The following is a 17,683-nucleotide window of genomic DNA, read 5'->3' as shown; positions in this document are numbered from 1 at the left end:
CCCCCGGTCCCCCCCCCCCATCACCCCCCCCGGCCCCCACCATCCCCCGGTAACCCACCCTTGGCCCTTCGGCCTTTTTCTCAGTCCTGCCTACAACCCATCACCTATCTCAGTCCCTGGGGCACTAGAAAGAGGAAGGGTCCTCACCGTGGCACAGGCCCAACCGCAGACTAGAGACGACGCTTTCCTGAGTCTTGAAGCGTAAAGGGCCAGACTCTCATCCCCTCCGTCCCCCACCATCCCCCGGTAACCCACCCTTGGCCCTTCGGCCCCTTTCTCAGTCCTGCCTACAACCCATCACCTATCTCAGTTCCTGGGGCACTAGAAAGAGGAAGGGTCCTCACCGTGGCACAGGCCCAACTGCAGACTAGAGACGACGCTTTCCTGAGTCTTGAAGCGTAAAGATGGCCAGACTCTGGGCGGACGCTCTTTGACAGTCTCAGACGCTGTGCTGACCCACAACTAGGTAGGATTTTCTGAGGCCCGCACCGACGCCTGCGCCTGCGCCTGCGCCTGGCGAGGGCCGCCGCGTGTTGCGCGCATGCGCCTAGGGCCCAGTGATCTTTGGTTCGGACTCCGGCAGAAATTCTGCCCGCGACTTCTTCGTTCCGCCCCGCTGCATCTGGGCAACCAGGCTTGAATGCCTGTGCGTCGCGGTTTCGTTCCCGCCGGCCCAGAGGCTGTGAGCCGCGGGTGCCCACAGCGTCTGCGGCGGAAGTAGTTTAGGAAGTATTTCCTTTTCACCTCCCAGGTTAAACGCTAAGCGGTGAGGTCCTGAGATCAGGTTCCGGTTCCTACCCTTCGCTGGGCCCTGGGTCTGGTTCTCCGACCCTGCAGTCCCTCCGCCCTCGGCAGCCCCTTCAATCCCCGGGCAAAACCCTTCCCGACTACCTTGCCTCCCCTCCACCCTCAGCAGCCACCCCGCCCGCGGCAGCCCCTCGGTCCCTAGCAGCCCCGCACCCCATGGACGCGGAGCCTGGCCCAGGATGGACAGGGAGACGCGAGTGTTCGCAGAGAACCACTTTCGAGGCCTCCGGGGGCGTCTCCCCAGCAGGGTCTACCCACCCCTGGACCGTGTGGACTTTATCGAGAAGCCAGACTCCTTTACCTACGCTGACTTCTTCAAGGGTTACCTGCTCCCCAACGTGCCCTGTGTTTTCTCCAGCGCCTTCACCGAGGGCTGGGGCTGCAGGAAGCACTGGGTGACACCCAGTGGGAAGCCCGACTTCGATTATCTGCTTCAGAATTACGGTAAGGACTGGGCGCGATGGCCCGGGCCGGACACCAGGGAACACGAGCACGGGGCTAGGGCAGGATCCTCTGACTCTTGCCCTGCCGAATTCCCTTGGGTCAGACTACAAGAGGACGCAAACAAGGGGAGCCACTGAGGGTGTGGGGGGAGGCCGAGCATGAGTGGATTCTTAGAATAATTCATGCGAGTCGTGTAGCAATAAGCTGGAGGGTGGACAGGATCAGAGAAAATGGGCAAGCTGGAGGACGCTCAGGACAGCCTGTGCCTGACCTTTCCCTTTCAGGAGATGTGGTTGTACCTGTTGCCAACTGTGGGATCCAGGAATACAACTCGAACCCCAAAGAACACATGCCCCTCAGAGACTACATCAGCTACTGGAAAGAGTTCATCCAGGGAGACTACTCCTCTCCCCGGGGCTGTCTCTACCTCAAAGACTGGCACCTGTGCAGGTAAAGGCAGCCCAGTTTCAGAAAGTGTGATTCAGGTGGTGCATTTAGAACCCAACCCAGCCAGAGTCTGAAATCTGGGAGCTGGGACGGGAGGGGCCCAGAGCGCCTGAGTTGCTGCCTACATGGGTCATCTAGGTCCTGTCACAGCACCCTACAGCCATGTCATCTGCTTACGACTCTGGTTCAGTCACTTGAGCGAGCTCAGCTGGGGTCACTGGGGGCTGTTGTCATCCGGTGGCCGGACTAAGTTGGGTGGTCTGAGGTGGCTTCAGTCAGCCCGGTGGTTGGTGCTGGCTCTGAAAGGCAGCTCAGGGTCCCTCACGTTGATGACCACATTGGGCATGGGTGCACAGAGGTGGCAGCATCCTCCTGCTGCTTGATCTCTCAAGGGACTTCTCTGCTGATGGCGTGTTCACCCTGCCCGTGTACTTCTCATCCGACTGGCTCAACGAGTACTGGGACTTCCTGGACGTGGATGACTACCGCTTCATCTACATGGGGCCCACCGGCACCTGGTAACTGCGTGTCTGCTCCCACCCTCTGTCTCGCATCTTGTTCCCCATCACTCTCCCGAACCATGTCGGCGCTCTCACAGAGCCTCCGGGATATCCCCTTAGCCAGGCCATGGCATAGGCTGCCAGGTCTGGCATTTCCAAGCCCACTTCCACTCTCTCCATTGCTCAGCTCAGGGCCAGTGCACCCCCTGCTGGCCGTCCTGGGGCCAGGAGGCCTGGCTCGCCCCCTTGGCTAAAAGGCAGGTGTGAGAGCTGGGGACCTCAGGCCAGCTTGTTTGGAAAAAGCAAAGCCATAAGGCACCAACAGAGGCTCTTGCACAGGTCGCCGTTCCATGCCGACATCTTCCGCTCCTTCAGCTGGTCTGTCAACATCTGTGGGAGGAAAAAGTGGTTATTCTTCCCACCAGGACAAGAAGAAGCCCTGCGGGACTGCCACGGTAGCCTGCCCTATGACGTGACCACCCCTGCACTCCTGGACAGCCACCTGCACCCCATGCACCAGCACTGCAGCCCGCCGCTGGAGGTCACACAGGAGGCAGGCGAGATGGTGTTCGTGCCCAGCGGGTGGCACCACCAAGTCCACAACCTGGTAGAGTGGGCACTCCCTCTCCCACGTGCCTGCCACACAGGCCAGGCAGGCAGGGAGACAAGCCGTGGGGTGCCACTGGGCTGGCCCTGACTCCCTTCCAGCTGTGCCCCTTGGCATGCCCCAGTACCTTCCCAGATGCTTCCCGCAGAGGGAGGGCTGTCCCACTCCTCCAATGCCACAGTGGACAGGTCATCCCTTTGGGAGAGCCCAGGCATTGTACGTGGCAAGGCTGATCTCAGGTGTGGGCATGTTTGCACCTGCACACAGCACTGCTCGGGACCCCCAGCCCACACTCCTTCCCACGTTGCCCTCCTGGTTCTCACAGAGTGGAGTCGTCCCAGGCCCTCAGGGTCCCACTCTGGGTTAGCTATGGATGCAGAGGATATCAGTGCCGGTTCCCTCTCCCTGCTGATCCCTGCGGGGAGAAGAGAATGGCCCTTCCCAACAGGAGGGCTGGGAGGACCTCAGGACGTGGGAGAGGACAGTGCCCACTGTGGGGTCATGAGGACAGCCTGCAATTTGCTCCTTTTAGGACGACACTATCTCCATCAACCACAACTGGGTCAATGGCTGTAACGTGGCCAACATGTGGCATTTCCTGCAACAGGAGCTCTGTGCCGTACAACAGGAAGTCAGCGAGTGGAGGGACTCCATGCCTGACTGGCACAACCACTGCCAGGTGGGGTGTCTGGCCTGGTCAGGATGGCGACAGGGCTGCAGTTCGGGGAGGTTATGGGGCGGCTGCCAGCCCTGTCCATGCGAAGGCCAGTCTGGGGCTGGAACAGATCAGAGGGCTTCCAGGTCTCAGGGCTCAGACCTGTCTGTCTATCACTTGCTGGCCCCTAAGTGTCTGTCTCCATCCTCAAGACCAAGCCACAGCTAGGGGGTCCTTTGCAGCTGGGACTGCCCACAATCAGCAGATGTTTGCCTGGTGGCTCACCAGCCGCTCCTCTCTGGCCCAGGTCATCATGAGATCCTGCTCCGGAATCAACTTCGAAGAATTTTACCATTTCCTCAAGGTCATCGCCAAAAGGAGGCTCCTGGTCCTAGCGAAAGAGGCAAGCCCTGGCGAGGCAGAGAGCGGCGAAGATGCTGGCCTGGGCCCCCAGCAGGCTACCTTTGATGTCGGCCGGATTGCTGAGGTGCTGGCGTCTGTGGTGGTCCACCCTGACTTCCAGAGACTGGACACCAGTGAGTTCTCACCACAGCCAGAGGATCTCCTACAGCAGCTGGAGGAGGTTGTGGCCGCCACCACATCCCTTTAGTGCATGCTATGAGGGTCACGTGACATGTCCTGGCGTGGAAGGCATTCGCCCTGCTCTAGGGTCACTTCCAGAAATAAAGCTCCATCCTCCTGGGTGGCCTGGGACATATGATCTCCCCGCTGAGCCTTATTGCCTTGGCCTTCCAGGTCCAATTTCTGCTCTTAAAGGTCTGGTACTGTCCTGGCTATCTGTTGGCATCCTAAGACCTCAGTGCCGGTTCAGAGGGTTCAGGTTCTCTGTCCTCATGAGGCCCAGCAGGACCGGGGACTCGGATCCAGTGAGGGAGTGAGTGGGGAGTTGGTGGTACCTCAGACTTGCGGCCAGAAGGCTGATAGTTTGCTGGAGCAAGCCCCTCTGTAGGATGGGGACACATGCACAGGGCTTGTCTCTTTTCCATGCTAGAAGCACTGTTTCAGTAGAGCCCTCCTTTCTGCCACTGCCCTATGGGCCCCCGGCAAGGTCCTGGGTCAGAGAGGTGAGTACTCCAGGCCAGGCACCGTAATCAGGACACTCAGGGCCCTGCTGGCAGTAAGTGGCAAGGCAGAGCCCTGGTGCATTCGTCTCCCTCCTGCTTGCTGCAGCCCTGCCTTCTTCAGAGACCCCAGGGCCACCCCTGCACCTCTCAGCCAGCAGTGAGAGGGCCCCGCCCAGGGTCCACCCACAGGTCATCTGGTACCTGGGCCTCTTCCACACCTCACACACCTGTTTTACACCATCCACCTTCTACTTGGTGCACACCTTCTCTTTGCCACCCAGAGTCACTTTGCAAACAGTAATTCAGCAGCCCTTCTGCACACTACACCTTTCCTTCCGACTCCCAAACCTTGCATAACTCTTGCGCCAAGCAAATCAAATGTTACACACTTTGGTATTTTATTCTTCACACGTGTCTGCGCCATCCAGGTTCCACTGCACACCTATGTGCCACTTACTCAGTAGTCACTGTGTTAGGGTTCTCCAGGGAAATGGAGCCACCCAGATGTGTAAGAGATGATGGGGCATTGAGCATGGAGTCTGCAGGGCGGGCTGGAGACCCAGGGAAGAATGGATGCAGTCTTGGGTCCAACGGCTGGACTCAGGTGAGATTTCTTTGTTGCATTCTGGAGGCGGAGTTGCTTCTTTGTAAACCTTGTAAACCTTTGTAAATCCTTGCTTGTAAGGCTTCAGCTGATTGGACGAGGACCCCCCGCATTATGGAAAGTCATCTGCTTCACTCAGAGTCTACTGGTTTAAATGCTAATCTCATCTAAGAAGCACCTTCACTGCAACATCCACACTGGTGTTTGACCAAATAACACCACGGCCTGGCCACATTGGCACATAAACTTGACCAACATAATCACTCTACGCTTTTCCACTGGGATTCAGCAACCACTTCCTCTAGGCCCACTCCAACACTCAGTAGTATCCCCTTGCACAGTCAGTTGCCATGGCAATCCAGTGATGCCCATGAGGTACCCACCAGCCCCACCCATTGTCCACACCTGTCCCCCTCACTGCCATTTCTCTGCACACTTCCCTGAGTCTTTTTCGATCACTATGTTTTCACACACTATGGCTATACTCTGCACACTCCCTGCGTTATTCAGTGACCTCCCTTTGCACACTCATTCTGTACCAATTGATTTCTATTTGCATACCCAGTCTGCCGTTTAATAACTCCTTGCACATTTGCTGTGTGTAATTCAAAAGGCAATGTCTTGTTCTCCACTCAGCGTCACACTGCACTCCCATTGTTTGCCATCCAGTCACCTTTTACACACCATATGCAACAACAACCAGTCTGTGGGCAGTTAGCTCCATCCAGATTGCATCCAGCAATGCTTTTCTGCAGCATTTAAGATGCTCCTCCCACGCCCACTGCCAGCTTTTGCTTCTCATACCCATGTGTGCAGTTCAATAATTGCCTGCACACACCCTGTGCAGGAGCCACTGAACACTTCCGGGGCAGGTTACCAGACACTCTTCAGCTTCCAGCTCCCCCATCCTGCACAGCCACTATGTGCCATTTGACAGTGCTTGCACACTTACTGTGCAAATCAACAACCACTCTGCACACGTGTCAGTTCGGTCTTGCACATTACCTCTGCACCATCTGAGTCCCCCTAAGTTGTGAATTATCAACTCCACAATCACTGGTTCAACAACTGCTTGCTTCATTATGTTCTCTCCCATATCTGCTTCTTGCACACCTACTCCCATCCAACAATGTCTCCTGGCACAGTCGCTCTGGGCTCAGCAGAGGTGACACTTGTAGCCATCAGGAGGAGGAGATAACTCAGAGCTGTCCCACATGTCACCAGGCTCCTGCGTTTATAGGCTGTATATTCTGGAGCTGTTGGAATAAGTGACAGGGTACTGGCTGGAGGCTGTGTGGGTCCCAGAGGCTCCCCGCTGAGCCTGCTGTTAGCCCTTGAATCCTGATCCTGGGGGAAGCCCCAGAGGATGCTCCGGTGAGCTCAGGACTTAATTGGTACTGCTGTGTCCCTGCTGCCCTTGGGTGTCAGTCCTGCTGGCACCTTCCTCCCCTGGAGCTGCCTCTACCTCTGGAGCTGATGCAGAAGCTGGTACAGGTGCAGAATCTAGCTCTGCATCTAGTGTTAGAGTTGGTGCTGAAGCTGGCTGTAGCTCAGAACTCGGTGCTGGTACTAGTTCTGGAATTAGTTTTGGAGGTGATTCTAGATCTAGAGCTGATGCTAGAACTATTGCAAGAGCTGGCATAGGAGTTGCTGATACAGCAGTGTCTATCTCTGGAGCTGGTGCCAGGGCTTACTCTAACTCGGGAGCTGATGCAAGATCTGATGCTCAGGTTGGCCCTAGCTCTGTAGCTGGTGCTCGCTTTAGCTCTGGCAAAGGTGGCGGAGCTGGCTCTAGCTCCAGAGATCATGATAGAGCTGATTCTGGAGCTGGCTTCAAATCAGGTGTTGAGGTTGGTGCTGGAGTTGGCTTTAGCTTTAGAATTTGTGCTGAAGCTGGGGCTAGAGCTTAAGCTCCTACGAGCACAGAACTGATGCTAGAGCTGCGGAATTATTAGCAGAGTTGGTGCTGGAGCTGGTTCTCCATGTGGAGCTGGTGCTGGCACGGGTGTTAGAGCTGGCGCTGGCGTGGATGTTAGAGCTGGCAATGCAACTAGCACTGGCTCTGGATCTGCAGGCAGAGGGATGTTCACCAACATGACAACCTTTCCATGCAACTTTCTAAGATATAAAACACCCCATTGCCTTGAAGAGAAGCCCTGGTGCCACATCCCAGGAAGTATTCCCAGACTGAAGTCCAGCACTGAGTGGGCTGAGGCTACTCTGCCCCATTCCGTATGGCCCAGCCTAGCCCCTCCTCACAGCTACCCTCAGTCCTCAGTCCCTAGCCCCTCCTCGCAGCCACCCTCAGTCCCTAGCCCCTCCTTGCAGCCGCCCTCAGTCCTCCTTAGACTCTGGCTTGACCTTGGTGGGCTCCAGGGCTCCAGCCAGAGCCAGGCATGTTAAAGTTGGTGTGGTTCACTGGCATCTTGGAACATAAAGTGTGAACACTGATGGAAACCCTCTGAGACTGATCCAGCCAGGCACCCAGGATGTAGGAGGAGACAGGGAAGCATCACAGGCAGAGGAACCCTCAGGCAGAGGCCGCCAGGGCAGCACCCGTACCCCTCCCCCACAGCCCACACCCACACTGGGAGGCCCAGCCCCTCCATCAAGGAGGGCAAGTCCTCCTGAAGCAGGAAATAAGCAGGCACTCATTTTTCAAGGAGAAGCCAAGGTGAGGCTGGGAGGGCTGCTGTTCACCCACTGGGCCAGCACCCGCCAGCATCTCCCCAGGAAGTGGAGCACCAGAAGAGTCTGTCCTCTCTGGAGCTCACTCCCTGCTTCCGGTTCTAGTCAGGGCTTAGGGGTTCTGAGGTCCTTCTCAGATCCTGTCAGCTTCCAGCAGTGGCAGCAGGAAGCTTGGCGTTTAAGAGGAGAATCACTCAGCTATCCCTTCTAGGTAGTTGGGGCAGAAGCATGGGCCAGGCCCCCAGCTCTGCTGCCCCAGCCCATCCTAGTGAAGGTGGGGCCTTGGTGAGCCCTCGGCAGGTGCACTGGCTCTCACCATTGGTACTATCTAGCACCTACAGGCCCAGCTCAGGTCACATGACCCCTTTAGGGGAAAGCCTTCTCTGAGTCTGGACTGTGGTCACAGAAACTGTGAAGTATTTAATGCTATAAGCCACTAAGTGTGGGGTAAGGTTGTCACACAGTAATATATTACTGTCATTGCAACCAGGCAGGAAACCATAAAACAAAACACATCTTTAAATGTCATCAGGTAGTGGCTCCCTGGGCCCTGGGGTACAGAGCACCAAGCCCGTGGTCTCCAGGGAAAATAAGAGAGACATTGATCCTACCTTCCTCCCTTTTCCTTCTTTTGCCTCCTTCCTCCTTCCCTCCCTCCTTCTTTTCCTTCCATCTGTCCTTCTTCCTCCCTCCCTTTCTCCTAATTCCCCTCCCTTTCTCCTCCCCCCTCGCTCCCTCCCACTTTATTTTCACTACAGTGCATGTTCTTTTCCTTCACATGCATTTGTTTTCTTGCTTTTGTCCATCCACCCCCAAGACTGTTAGCTCCTGGAGGACAGGGACCACCCATGAGGCCCGTACTCAGGGCCTTCCCTGGCCCCTGCACAGGATGAATGCCCAGGGCACAGTAGCTGAATGAGTAAATGAGAGGATTCAGAGCCCCTCCCCACCTCTGAACATTCCAAGATGAATGCTAATGAGAAGTGCTATCTGGTTGGATGCAGGGGTATGCACAGAATAACCCCTGGTGTCCCTGCCTGCTCTCATTACTCCCTTGAGCAGAGTGGGCACAGCCCGCCCCCTGGTGGTCAGTGATGCCTCTGCAGCACAGGCAGAAAACATTAGGTAGCAGCTCTCTGGGCATTGCAGGCAGAAGAGGGAACATGTAGGTTCCAGGGACAATGAGAGGGACCGCAATCTTCCCTTGTCTTCAGTTACCCTCTGCTGGCCTCAGGTGTCCAGTTTACTCACCAAGCCGGCACAATGACCCTGGCCCCACTTCCAAATGAGGACCTCAAGGCTCCAACCAGGATGGTCATGTCCCAGACTCCGTCTAGACTCTTGGTCATTGCTCAGCCTCGTTCTACTCTACACTATGTCCTCAGTCTCCCAAGTCCCCCAGCTACTCTCTGCTTGGAGGTTAACCAAGGACCTCAGGCACAGTGGGCCATCTCTGACCATATGGAACCCTGGGGTCACCACTCCATGCACCCAACTCGTAGAGGACAGAGGCCTCCTCTCCTGTAGCCTCTCACATTTGGGGGGTTGCCCATGCTCATTCCAGGTTCCACAGAGCTGGACATAAGACCCCAGATCCTGTCCTCTCCAGGCTGCTCCAGGCAGACCCCTGGGAGACTTAGGGAACCCCTGCCCATCAGACTAGCATCTCTCCCTCTCCCCAGCTATGGGACCGTGAGCATGCAGCTGGGAGAGCAGATACCCTGCCCCGTGACAAAGCTACCTCCAACCTCTTAATTTTCTTTTCAACTCCAACTATCTGTTCCTTCTCAGGCCACCAACTCATGGTCCCCAACAAGAAGTCTTTCTGTGTATGTTGGGGGGAAAGGATATAGGGAAGTAGAAATAGGGGTTAGGGTTAGGAGTTAGGGGTTTGGGCCCAGGCTTAAGGATTAGGGTTAAGGTTAAATATCAGGGTCAGGGGGTTAGGGTCAAGGTCAGAGTTAAAGGGTTAGAGTTGGGGGTTAGGTTTAGGGTTAAGGATAAGGGTTAGGGGTTAGGATTAGAGCGTTAGGGATTAGTTTTAGTGTAAGTTTAGGGTTAGGTTAAATTTAGGCTTAGAGTTAGGTTTAGGGTTACCAATAGGGTTAGGTTTGGGACTAGAGTTAAGGTTAGGGCTAGTTTTAGGGTGAGGGGTTAGGGTGATGGTGAAGATAAGGGGTTAATATTAGGGCTAGAGTTAAAACTAAGGATAGAGTTAAGGATTAGGGGTTAGGCCGTTAAGGTTATGGAGAGGAGTTATGGAGAAGACTGTGAGCAAGGGGTTAATATTAGGGGTAGGGTAGGGTGACTTTAGGGAATTTGTAGGGATAGGTGTAGTTAGGGGTAGTGGTTGGGGTTGGGTTAGGGTAAGGGTTGTTTTAACTTCACTGGCACAGGAGTCACACTTCTGGTATCTGAACATATTTCTGCAAAGTCCTCAGACCCAATAAGAGTTCCCTCCTTCTCATGTCAGTAAGCCAATAAAAGAGCAACCTGTTTCCTGTGGGCACCATCACTCTTTTCTACACAATGCCACGTTGAGTGATGTAAAAAGTAAGCATTTATTTTTCACAATTCTAGAGGATGCAAGTTTGAGATGCGGTTGTTAATCAAGGTTGGTTCCTCCTGAGGGATTTCCCTTCTGCTTGTAGCTGGCTGTCTTCTAGCTCTGCATCATGGACTTCCCCCTGCGCTTCCATGTGTCTTTCCCTCTTCTAAGAACACTGGTCATGTTGGATTAGGACCCATCCCAATGAGCTCATTTAACTTTAATTTCTTCCTCAAAGGCCATAAATCCAAATATAGGCACATTATGAAGTTTTAGGTGTTACAAAGTAAAATTCAGAATTTGGGTGACACAATATATACTAATCGCTTGCTGGAGATAGACACCCAGGAATGGGACTCCTGGTGGAAAGAAATGCATATGGAAATACGAATAAGCTACAGCCAGATCACAAATAGAAGAGGCTGCATGAGTGATGTTGCCAATAGCAGTTCCTGGTAATGGCTGCCTCTTCAAAGATTTCTCATTCTTTTACATTTTTACCAATCTGGTGTCAGATTATCCAACGCAATCACACTGATCCTTGATTTGTAATTGCCTTGGTGATCCTTTGAGTCACCTGTCAGCTGTTTATCAGCTCCACGAGATTTTTCCCTTCCTGCATTACCATCTCAGATTCTTCCCTAGTGACCAAATTTTTCCACTCTGGAATTTCCAGGCATTTGCCCTTTTGCTGAATCTGGGATCTTTATAATGAGTATCTCCAAATGTAATAGAAAAGGAAGAAAAAATAAGTGTCCTTTTTGAAGTCAGTGGTTTTCATAGGCTCTGTTTATCCTGTACGCTGTCTCCGAACTGGGGAGGGACAAGATCTCCTGACCCTCTCCCTATACGTCAGGAGTGAGTCAAGTCTCAGTAGCTTAGAGGGACTGCCATGCATGCAGCCCAAGCTTTGTCCAGTCCTCAGTTCTGAGCTGCATGACCTTGAGCTATTCGACATCCTTAAGCCTCTGCGTTCATCTCTGTAATGGGGATGTTTGTCAAGGACTTACTGGGTCAAGATTATTTAAACAGACTATTAATACAGGGAGGTCTGTCATTCCTTAGCTAGAAAAAAATGCCTAGAAGGTAACAATTGTCCCTCCACTGTCTCCCACCCACCAAACTTAACTTTTAAAGGCTAGACTCTTGTGGACACTCCAGTCCTTCTTGTACGTGTCCCTGAAGGGCTGCGAGTTCCTGCTTGGGCTCCAGACCTGGATCCTGGTGATTCATGATACCACTAACCAGATGTCTCTCCTTGTCCCATGCAGTATGAAACTGAGTTAACTCTTAACCTATGTAAGGCCTGCAGGATGCAGGCCCTCCAGGAGGGCACACTGGAGAAGGTGGCAGAGTCCATGACACCAGATTTCCCAGGTAGAAACATCTCCCAGGCCACTACCTTCATATTCATCCACTGGCCTTCACCCCAGCCCAGCAGGTCTGAGACCAGCTGTTGACTAGATGCGCACCCGCCCCCTGTTGGGCACAGTGGTGACTCTGCCCACTGCCAGTCGTGTGTCTTGAAAATGTCATCATGTCTCTCTGAGCCTGTTTGCTCCTCTGAAAAGTAAGATGGAAGAGGATAAACCTCATAAGGTTCTTGTAGGGACAACTGAGACAAGCCATGGCAGCTGCTTACCTGGTCCCTGGCTCTGCAGAAAGGGCTGCCAGGAGTGCTGTGCTATTCATGGTAATTATTCCTCCCTCCCCCGTGAAAAGTCAGACATCTGCCTCAGTCATCAGCAGCCTATGGCATTTCTGAATTTGGAAAAGCACATAGAAAACAACCTGTCAGGGAGTTTGAGATTCCATCTAGTGGTCCTCATCCTTCCCCTCAATGTAGCCAGGTGAGAGATCTCTTGGAATAGCAGGGGGCCCCAGGCCCATTCAGATATCTGGGATAGTTCTGGTGGGAGTTCATTTATTCAATAGTGTATATTACGTACCTACTATAAGCAGGCATTTTGGAGACACTTAGCATAACTCGATGAATGAAGCAGACACAATCTCTGAGCCCCAGTCTAGTCAGTGAGTGGGACAGTCACACTAGACATCATTTGCAGGTTCTATCCACCATCCATCAGATCTGATACCCTCATGTCATTCTCTATTTCTGGAAGCATCTTCTCATGTTCTGACCAGGGTGACAGACCACAGGACAGCCTCTAAAAGTGAGTTGTTGTGGTCCAGAAGAGGGCTTTATGGGGGTAGAGTCTGTGGGTTTTAAGTGGGGAGGGCATGGCAGAACCCTGATCTTAACACATCTTCTGATTCCCATGGGAGGGCTGAGGTCTGGTGGTTTCAACTACTGCATAGGAGTCACAGAGAACTGTGGATGGGGTCCCAGGCCCCCTGAAACTCAGGAGGAGGCTTGGCTGATTTGTCCCCTAGAGTCTCATCTCCACCACGATCCCATCTCTCTCTGCCTGCCTCTCTCCACATCCACCCCTCCAGGCCCACATCTATCACCATCACCAAGCCCAGACAGGGAGGGGGTGCCCATCACAGCCTGGGCTCCATCTGGTCCCAAAGGGAAAAGCCTAGCATGAACAACTGGCACCCACCATCTGTGCCTCCGTCACTCAGTTCGACAGTATGGTCAACTCTGTCATCACCACCTGCCTCGGAGACCTGAGCATGACGGCCACAATGCTGGAGCACTGGACCAAGGAGGCCACAACGTGGCCTGTCAAGAGTCCCTGTCTGGAGCCTTGAAAATGCCTCTCCTCCTTTCTCAGCTCTCAAGATTGAAGTCTGTAGTCCGAGGCCCTGCATAGTGCCAGGGCCACAATGACCTTGACCTTTAGGTCCCAGTGCTGGGAGGCTTACTTCCTACCTGGCTTCTTCTTTGTGTTGAACTAAAATAGTCCTCCCTGTGAATGTTACTCTTTTGATCCCAAATGTGACCTTCCTCTGCTCCATGGGCATCTGTCCCACCCAGGTGGGGAGATGTGAATTGAGGGGGACTGAAGCTAAAGCAACAGAGCCCCTGCTCCCCCTGCAGCTCATCCCTTCCTTCTCCAGGAGGTCACTCCCTCAAGCATTCTCCTCTGGGCACCTGGATTCACCAACAGAAGCAGACGTGAGGAGAGTCTCCAGGTGGGTAGGCTTCTCCCACAAGAGCGCCACTGTGGTAAGGGATCTCCCATATGTCTGCCATGGCCCCCTTAGCTACTGGGACCTCCTGGGAGGCAGCCAGCCCTGTAGACAGGGTCTGAAGTAGTGGGTAGGGTCGATAAGCCTCCATGGGGCCTCAGGTCCCTAGTTCTGCTTCAGGAATCAATTTGCAGTGTCTGATCCTGGGTGGAGCCAAACTTGAGATTTTCAAGTATTTATATCAATAGAACCCTATGTCCAGTTGAACGCAAAACTTATATAAAAAAAAGAATTGCTCAGTGAAAATGGGAATGGAGGCCCAGGTGACCAGTGAGAGCTCCTGCCCCAGCCTGCCCCAGTCCCACGGGACCTTCTGCCAGAGGAACCCAGCAAACACCCTCTTGCAGACAGTTTGGATCTCAGTTTCTCTAATAAAAGAGATTACACTTCCTCCCCCACCAACACACACACTTTTCCTAAACACCTTCCCTTCTTTCTCCTCACTCAGAAAGAGTCACTAACATTTAAAAAACTGTAGCTAGTGGAGACAGCAGGTCTGGGAAGAGGAGCAGAGGGGTAGGGGCAGGGATGGGGAGACCAGGTGGATGTGGCTTTGATAGTTCATCACTTAAAGTTGCTCTAAAAAATTCCAGTCACTCTTGTCTGATTAAGAGGAATAGGCATTTGTTTTGACCGTGCGCAGGTTGGGGTCAGTCTGTGGGACCAGAAGCCCTGATAGTGGGTAAGGAGGACATGCTATTGCAGGAGGGGATGCTGAGCTGGCAGATGCAGCGGGTCTCTGGCTTCTATGCAGGTCCATCCTGCTGGCTGGCAGACTGTTGGGTGAAGGGGGCGGCAGGGTACCTTTCTTCCCTAAACCAGCTCAGCCTGTGCTCAGGAAGCCAGGCTCCCGCTGTTCCTTCTGTCTTCAGCACATCTCCATGGGGAGAGTACCCTGCCTGCCCCAGGGGTGGACACTGCAGGGATTCCCAGGGGCCAGGTGAACAAAAAGGCTGCCTGACCTCAGGTCCAAACTCCCGGACCACACAGATATCTGTGACTTCCCAATGTACCCGTCTACCAGTCACTGCCAGTCACAGGATCCTCAGCCAGTGCCCGTCTCTGAGTGGATGAAGACAGACTGCTGTGTGGGGGACATCCTGAGAGTTCCTTGGGGAGCTGAAGGCTTGGTGTGGCCTAGGTTCCAGCCTGGTGGGCAGAGACCCCACTGTGGATGGGACAGGCTGGAGCAGCTTGACCCAGAGTCTCCTGATCTGGGAAACGGAGGTCAGTGACCCTGAGCTCTGGCCATACAGCGGGTGATGAGGGGAAGGTGCACAGCTTTGTCCCAGCTCCTCCTGGAGGGGTTGATGAAGAACAGGGCAAATTTCCCCAAGTGGGGGGAGACCAAGCCCTGCACCAAGAGAAGAGAGTCCTTTGATGGAAGTGTGGAAAGAATTTAACGCACACACCAAAGTTAGAGTCAAAAGGAAAGTTTATTAGAAAGGGGATAACATTTCACAGACAGAGGCAGAGAGTGAGAGAGACAGAGTAAAGGAACTAGGAAGGACCTTGAGTGTTCAGGGAATTCAGCTTCTATGCCATTCTTTAGTTCTCATTTCCTTTGATATAGACATACAGTGAGGAAGGGGAATGGTATGTAGTGTGAAAAGGTAAGAATATGTAGAGTGAAAGACCTGCTGGCAGGTCGCAGCCTGTGATCCATAGATCCCCACAGGTATAGGGAATGGGTTGTTAGCAATCCCAGCAGAAATCTTCTTTTGTTCTGCAGGTGTCCTCCTGGCCTGGCTGCAGGGCTGATCAGCATATTGCAGTCTCTGATTATGGCTTGATTAACATTTTTAATTCTGTTGCCTCCTCCCTATGTTAGAGTGAGGGGAGAGCAGTGATGACAGACATGACACTGAGTCCTCAGGAGACCCTGGAGGGCAGGGGGAATTCTCACACTTTCCCTATAAGAAAACAGGCTCAGCAAGGTCAGGTCACAGGCCCAAGGCCACACACCAAGTAAATGTTATAGCTGGGACTATTCTAGGATCAGAGCTGCTGGAGGACAAGGCAGCACTGGTACAGGAAGACTTGGGTCAGATGTCCTCGGGTCAGAGGCCGGCGGCACTGGGGAGAAATGAGAGGAGGGGATTCTGGCCTCACTGACCCTGTCCTCGACCCTGGCAGGAGTGGCCCTCCAGGTTTGCCACCTTGGAGAGGAACCTCCAGAAAGACCAGAGAGGCTGCAGAAGGTGAGTGTATCTGTGGGGCAGGGACTCCAGGGACAGAGGAGTGGGGCTCCCTCTCTTTCCTGTTAGCTGGAGGTCTCCAAATCCAACCCTGCCTCTGTTGCCACAAAGCCTGAAATCCTGCATTGAGGGTGACCAGGAGGAGGCCTGGAAGAGGAGGGTGCAGTTTGAGAGTAGAGAGGGGCCCAGGACCACAGACCCTGGGATTGACCAAAAGCGGGCCCTATAGGTGATGAGGAAGAGTGGAGTTCTTGGAAGGTGAGGGGAGAAGGATGGGAGGTCAGGCTCTAAGGGTCCTGGGCTGCTCTGGGTGGGAACCCTGGGGTGGCCAAGGAAGCTGAAGGCGAAGAGTTTTCAGAGGAGGGTCCATGGGGGCACCCAAGAGCAGGGCCTCACTCCATACTGATGGAGGAGGAAAGAGAATTAAAATGTTAATCAAGCCACATTCAGAGGTAGCAATGTGCTGATCAGCCCTACAGCCAGGACACCTTTGGAACCAAGGAAGATTTCTACTGGGACTGCTAACAACACATTCCCCACACCTGTAAAGGGGAAACAGGAACCAAGAGTGATTCTCTATGGCTAAAACAATGGGGAACCTAAGGATTAAAGGCTTTTGGTGCTACATACTCTTCCCCTTCCCCTTCCTCATTGCGTGTCCATATTAAAGGAAATGGGAACTGAATATAAACTGAATTCCCTAAACACAGCCCCCTACTCACTGCTTTACCACGTCTCCCTTGGTTCCTCTTACAGTCCCTCTCACTGCCTGCCTCTGAGAGGAGACCATACTCTGTGGAGTGTTTTCCCTTTTCTAATAAACTTTTCTTTTGACTCTAACTTTGGTGTGAGTGTTGAATTCTTTCTGCACTCTCCGCCAAAGGACCCTCTTCTTCTCTTGGTACAGGGCTTGGTCTTCCCCCAACTTGGGAAAATTCACCCTGTCCTGCATCAACCCCATGCCAATGACACAGGGTATTGTCCTCTTCCTTGTTGGCCCAATGGTCACTGAACTAGTGAGCTAGCTAGACACTAAGTTGGAGGATTATCTGGAGATGGGTGAGGCTGGGGCTGGGTACGGGTGACAGAGATGGAGGCTTGGGAAAAGAAAGCCCTGTACTGAGACTCGAGCTCTCAGCACATGGCCAGCCTTCTCACATGAGAGCCTCACGGCTGCCCCTGTGAGCTGGGGTGTCACAGCTACCTTAGCGATAAGTGAACAGAGGCTCTGCATAAGACACGCATACAATTCCCCCAGGCTGGTGGAGCGTGGACCAGCCTCTCCCTCACTTAGTGCACATGGTCAGAGGGACAGTGAGGTCTGGCCCTCCCAATCAGGAAACACAAAAGGGGCATAGCAGTTCCTGCTGTCTGAAGCCTCAGTGTGCACTTCTGTCGTTAGAGAGGGTTGGCTTACAAGGGTTGAGTCCCTAAGACTCAGTCCCTATGTCCTCTCTTCTCTGGAGCCCAGAGCCTGGCCCAGGTCCGGGTCCTGTTCTCTGTATGTATTGGGCGCCCTCCTGGGGCCTGGCAGTAGTGCAACATGAGGACAGTGGGCACATGGCCAGGGAGCGCTGTCTGATGAATATTGGCTGTCTGCCTTCCAAGCCACCAGAAAAAGAACAAGGTGAAGAGCTGTAGCACTTTCTGTGGGGGAGGGGAGGAGAGTAGGAATCAAAGACACCCCACCCCCCAAGCAGAACATTCCGGGGCTCCATCTCCTTCATCTTATATTTAGTGACAGAGTTAGATAACAGAGAAGTGGGAGACCCAGCCAGTGTGTTCCTGGGGGTGTAGGAATGGCATCATGGATAACTGCCTGGAGGAGGCCATCTGGGAGCACAGATGGGGTCTGGAGGGAAGGAAGGTTCCTGTACAAGCAAAGACCGGCCCCCTGCCCCCGGTCCTTGCCGCTCCTCCCCCAAGGTCCTTACAGCACCC

The 17,683-nt window shown here is 53.7% G+C and overlaps 2 protein-coding genes across 5 annotated transcripts in view; one reads left to right on the top strand and one right to left on the bottom strand.

The window, feature by feature from the left end:
* The window catches only part of SNAP47 (synaptosome associated protein 47), a 54,584-nt gene extending 54,079 nt beyond the window's left edge, over window positions 1-505 (bottom strand). Inside the window, exon 1 of one of the 3 annotated variants that reach the window (XM_015598112.2) lies at window positions 345-505. The gene's annotated coding sequence lies outside the window, so the exon portion shown is untranslated. Of the gene's footprint in view, window positions 1-147; window positions 194-344 lie in introns of those variants that run through there. The other 2 variants (XM_025040582.1, XM_006923263.3) reach the window with 2 other exon arrangements.
* A 247-nt stretch (window positions 506-752) lies between these two features.
* Window positions 753-4,181, top strand: JMJD4 (jumonji domain containing 4). Of its 2 annotated transcripts, none has more exons than XM_015598110.2 (6): window positions 753-1,251; window positions 1,536-1,701; window positions 2,091-2,216; window positions 2,538-2,751; window positions 3,338-3,484; window positions 3,768-4,181. In XM_015598110.2, exons 1-6 carry the CDS (start codon window positions 987-989, stop codon window positions 4,068-4,070), a joined length of 1,221 nt encoding a protein of 406 aa, XP_015453596.1. In that variant the 5' UTR covers window positions 753-986; the 3' UTR covers window positions 4,071-4,181. The 2 variants fall into 2 exon arrangements, with proteins under 2 accessions (XP_015453596.1, XP_006923324.1); XM_006923262.3 differs by having other exon boundaries at window positions 754-1,251; window positions 2,538-2,805.
* Window positions 4,182-17,683: the final 13,502 nt, after the last annotated feature.

Source organism: Pteropus alecto, unplaced genomic scaffold, assembly GCF_000325575.1.
Source record: "Pteropus alecto unplaced genomic scaffold, ASM32557v1 scaffold78, whole genome shotgun sequence".
Lineage (NCBI taxonomy): Eukaryota > Metazoa > Chordata > Mammalia > Chiroptera > Pteropodidae > Pteropus > Pteropus alecto.
The sequence above is the reverse complement of the archived record's forward strand: the minus strand, read 5'-3'. Positions and strand labels throughout refer to the sequence as shown.

Coding starts and splice junctions, on each gene's coding strand:
- JMJD4 (XM_006923262.3), top strand. CDS start 987: ATGGACAGGGAGACGCGAGTGTTCGCAGAGAACCACTTTCGAGGCCTC. Junction 1,252..1,535: donor TTATCTGCTTCAGAATTACG/GTAAGGACTGGG, acceptor TTTCCCTTTCAG/GAGATGTGGTTGTACCTGTT. Junction 2,806..3,337: donor ACCACCAAGTCCACAACCTG/GTAGAGTGGGCA, acceptor TGCTCCTTTTAG/GACGACACTATCTCCATCAA.